Raw genomic sequence first — 4182 nt, forward strand, 5'->3', positions numbered from 1 at the left:
CAGAAGCTGCAAAACTCACTTGCGTGGTGACATTTGTGCTCCACCCACCTGCCCTCAGAGAGAAGTGGCATCTCTATTTGCTCTGTTGTGTCCACTAGTATGAACAGATCGGCAGCAAATGGGAGATTGGCAGCATATTTCTAGCTTTTCCCTAGATGTATTATTTACTTAGATCTAAGGTGTTTCTTCGAATCAGCATAGTAGTTAAATAATGTACAAAATAAATGTGGGGTAGACTCAGTATTACGGGAAGTGCATTAAGATGAAGTGAAATTGCTTTTACCATTAAGCTAACCTGCTATCTTAACATCTTTGCTGCTATTCTGTAACTTTGTGTAATTTTGCCTGTTTCTAATATTTTTATTATTAATGTACATCCAACATCATTTTTCAGCTTAGTAAGCCATTAGTCATTGAATCCCACCTCTAACTCAGTGAAAAAATTTTAAATGATCATTTATTCATAGAGTGCTTTGGAATCAGAGTAATATATATATATATACAATTGGATGTGTGTGTGCATGTGTGTTAGGGCAATAAATATAATTATACTGTACTCTAGATAGCTGTCAGCAAAGGCTTCAAATACTGCATTCTGGTAGCTGGGCCAATCCTTTCCCTTGTGCACCACTGTGACACCTGAGCAAGGTCCAGTTCTCAACCCTGGACCTTCCTGTCTGCCCATCCTATTTCAGAGAACCAAGAATGCCTGTCTATACCTCAGGATATGACCCTTCCTAAACTCTCAGGCTGGCCTTGTCCGAAGATATGCTATAATTCAGAATATTTAAAAAACTCCTCTCAACATCCAATACTAAATGTATCTGCTGCTTTAAATACAACTGAATGTGACATCAATAATATTTTTACTTTTAGATTTCTGCCTTTGAATCATAGATTCCAGAGATCTGCAGCACCATGAGTTGGCTAGAAACAATGTTCTCCTTAATTTTTAAAATTCTTTCATTTTCTTCAGCAGCTGCATGTAGAAATATATTAAAATTTTTTTTTTTTTTGAGGTCGAGTAGTGTAATGTTAACATCCAAGAAAGTAAAATCACCGCTGTGGCAGGTCATTAACAACTAGTAACATATAGAGGTCAACGGCACCAGAGCTTAAAAAAATTATCAATACAATTGAGGACCCTTCCACTAGAGGATAGGGAGCTAGATCCACATTACCAGCAACAGTCCCCCCATGAAATGCAAGCAGCCACATCCACCCTCTTTCAAGGGGTAGAGCCACTATATTTGTCATGTAGATCAGCTACATTGTCACTGGAGACTCGGATCCAGCCATCCTCCCGGACATGGTAGAGGTTGACTGCACCTCCTGAGTAGGCATCTCTATAGGTGGCTTGGTAGATGGCTCGACGGGCCAGATCATAGGCCTGTTCCACCTCTAGGTCATAGGAGTAACCCCGATCCATGACCCCATAAGCATACACAGAGCCAGAACCTACAGAGAAGGTGGCCCCCGAGATCCGGTTTCCTTCACTGTCCACATAGTAGAGGCCAGGGCCTCTCTTATCCCAGCCACAGATCATGGTGCCCATGGACAGCCCCATGCCTTTATACTGATACACCATGTTGGCAAGCAGCTTGGAGGCAGCTGCTACCGAGATGCGTTCCTTTTTTCGAAGCTCATAGATGCGACATTGCCGAGCCAACAGCCGCTCCCAGAAGCTGCAGTCCGCTGCACCCCCAGCCATGGTGCCCAGCAGGTAGGGATTGATCTCTATCACCTTCTTTACTGTCTGGGAGGCTATATAGGCACCAGCTGTGGCCCGAGAGTCCGCTGCAACAATGACTCCATGTTGAAACTTGAAGGCCAGGGTGGTGGTTCCATGAAGCATTTCGATTCTGGGCTCCTCCGCGACACCCCACTTGGGCGCGGCCAGGCTCAGCCCATCGCTGGGACTCCCTGGACCCAGGTGCAGCAGATCCGCGCGACCCCCGAGTCCGAAAAAGAAATATATTAAAATTTTTAACAACAGGGGTGCCTGGGTGGCTCAGTCAACTAAGCTCTGACTCATGATTTTGGCTCAGGTTATGATCTCAGGGTCCCGGGGTTGAGTCCTGTGTAGGGCTCCACACTCAGTGGGGTGTCTGCCTCTCTCCCTCTCCCTCTGCCCCTCTGTGTGCGCTCTCTCTCTCTCTCTCAAATAAATAAATAAATCTTTAAAAAAAATTCTTAACAATAACAATACACTCTTCCAGACTATCTAGTAAGAGTTGACTGACGAAAGATCACTGTTAGGTCCAGGAGTGGTAACTGCTGAAAAAATTGGCTTTGGTGTTCTCTAGGAGTGCTGCATTTGAAATCAGAAGACATCCTTATAAAGGACAGTGCTTCCTAGCCTTCTAGATAGTTTAACATCCTCAACCAAAATGGTTTTCTGCCGAAGCTTCAAACTTGGCAAATACATCTATGTGCCAGGAGGATGGGTACACCCCAAGTCAATGGGACAGAAGCTCCTGTGCCTACAACCCTTCTAGACCTTGCCTGATGTACCTCTTAATCTAGCTGTTCATTTTTTTCTTTTTTAAAATTTAAATTCAATTAATTAACATATAATGTATTATTTGTTTCAGGGGGACAAGTCTCTGATTCATCAGTCTTATATAACACCCAGTGCTCATTATATCACATACCCTCCCCAATGCCCCCCACCCAGCCACCCCATCCCTTCCCCCCCTCCCCTCCAGCAACCCTCAGTTTGTTTCCTGTGATTAAGAGTCTCTTATGGTTTGTCTCCCTCTCTGGTTTCGTCTTGTTTCAATTTTTCCTCTCTTCCCCTATGATCCTCTGCCTTGTTTCTTAAATTCTACCTATCAGTAAGATCATATAATACTTGTCTTTCTCTGATTGACTTATTTCGCTTTTTAGCTGTTCGTTTTTGACACCACTAGTAATGGGACAGATGAACACTAATGCTTTGGATATGGGGCACAGTGAAGAATATAACTTCACTTCTGTGGTTCTCCTGGTAAAAAAACGAATAACTTCAGTCTAATCACTAGGAAACAGGAAAAAATAGTGAGGTTGTGCTACAAAATAACTGGCCTGAACTCTTCAAAAACCTCAAGGTCAAACACCTGAAACTAATGTAACATTGTGTGTCAACTATACTTCAACTTAAAAAAAAAAAACAACCCAAGGTCATGAAGGACAAAGATGGACTGAGGACCTCAACTGAGCTAAAAGCAGATGAAGAGGCATGGAATTAAAAGCAACCTGTGATCTCTGATCAGGTCCTGGACAAGGAAGTTTCTTTAGCTTTTGCTATAAAGAACATCACTGTGACAGTTGGTGGAATTTGAATAAGGTCCATAGATTGAATTATAGTATTGTATCGATGTTAATTTCCTAATTTTATAATTGCACTGTACTTATATAAGAGAATGTCCCTTTTTAAGGAAATATACCCCACATTATTTAGAGGTAAAGGGAATTATCTCTGCAACTTATTTTCAAGTGTTTTGTGACAAAATAACAGGTAAGATAATGAAAATGATAAAAACAAATGTGATAAAATGTTAACATTTGGGTAATCTGGGAAATATTTGTACTACTTTTGCAACTTTCTGTATGTCTACAATTATTTAAACACTACAAAAACAAAATTGTCTTCTGTACAGCTTCTGTGATTTTTAAACTTTCAAAGCATATTACCACTCACCTTTCAATTTTCACTCTAAGAGTAGCGAACACTTCTATAGTGCTTACTATGTGCTAGGTCCTATTCTAAGCACTTATACACACCTTAACCCACTTAATCCTCATAGCCACCTTGAAGATAGGTGCCATTATTATTCCCTTTCCACACATAAGGCATCTGAGACCTAAAGAGGGTAAGAAAACTTGCCCAAGTTTTCTTGGGCAGAGCCTGGTCTTTCATTCAGCCTATCCTAGAACAACCACATTCTGCTCTACTATACCTGCTATAGAGTCGTTGTTGTTTAAGATTTTATTTTTAAGTAATTTCGACACCCAATGTGGGACTCGAACTTACAGCCCCAAGATCAGGAGTTGCGTGCTCTACCAACTGAGCCAGCCAGGTGCCCCCTGAGCTATAGAGTTTTAGTGTGATTGTTTTATTCTTTATTTCTTTGCTTTCAATTTCTTGGAAAAATTATAAATAGTTTAAAAACCATAATAGAGTTTATTTTTCTTTAATTA

General features: G+C 41.2%; 1 protein-coding gene across 1 annotated transcript; it reads right to left on the reverse strand.

Moving 5' to 3' along the window:
• Positions 1-1008: 1008 nt before the first annotated feature.
• On the reverse strand, positions 1009-1963 carry LOC112826886 (proteasome subunit beta type-5). Its single transcript, XM_025875254.2, has one exon. It carries the CDS (start codon positions 1853-1855, stop codon positions 1229-1231), a length of 627 nt encoding a protein of 208 aa, XP_025731039.1. The 5' UTR covers positions 1856-1963; the 3' UTR covers positions 1009-1228.
• Between the last annotated feature and the right edge of the window lie 2219 nt (positions 1964-4182).

The sequence above is a fragment of the Callorhinus ursinus genome, unplaced genomic scaffold (genome assembly GCF_003265705.2).
Source record: "Callorhinus ursinus isolate GAN/ISIS: 27379988/994484 unplaced genomic scaffold, GSC_fseal_2.0 scaffold7, whole genome shotgun sequence".
In the NCBI taxonomy this organism is placed as follows: domain Eukaryota; kingdom Metazoa; phylum Chordata; class Mammalia; order Carnivora; family Otariidae; genus Callorhinus; species Callorhinus ursinus.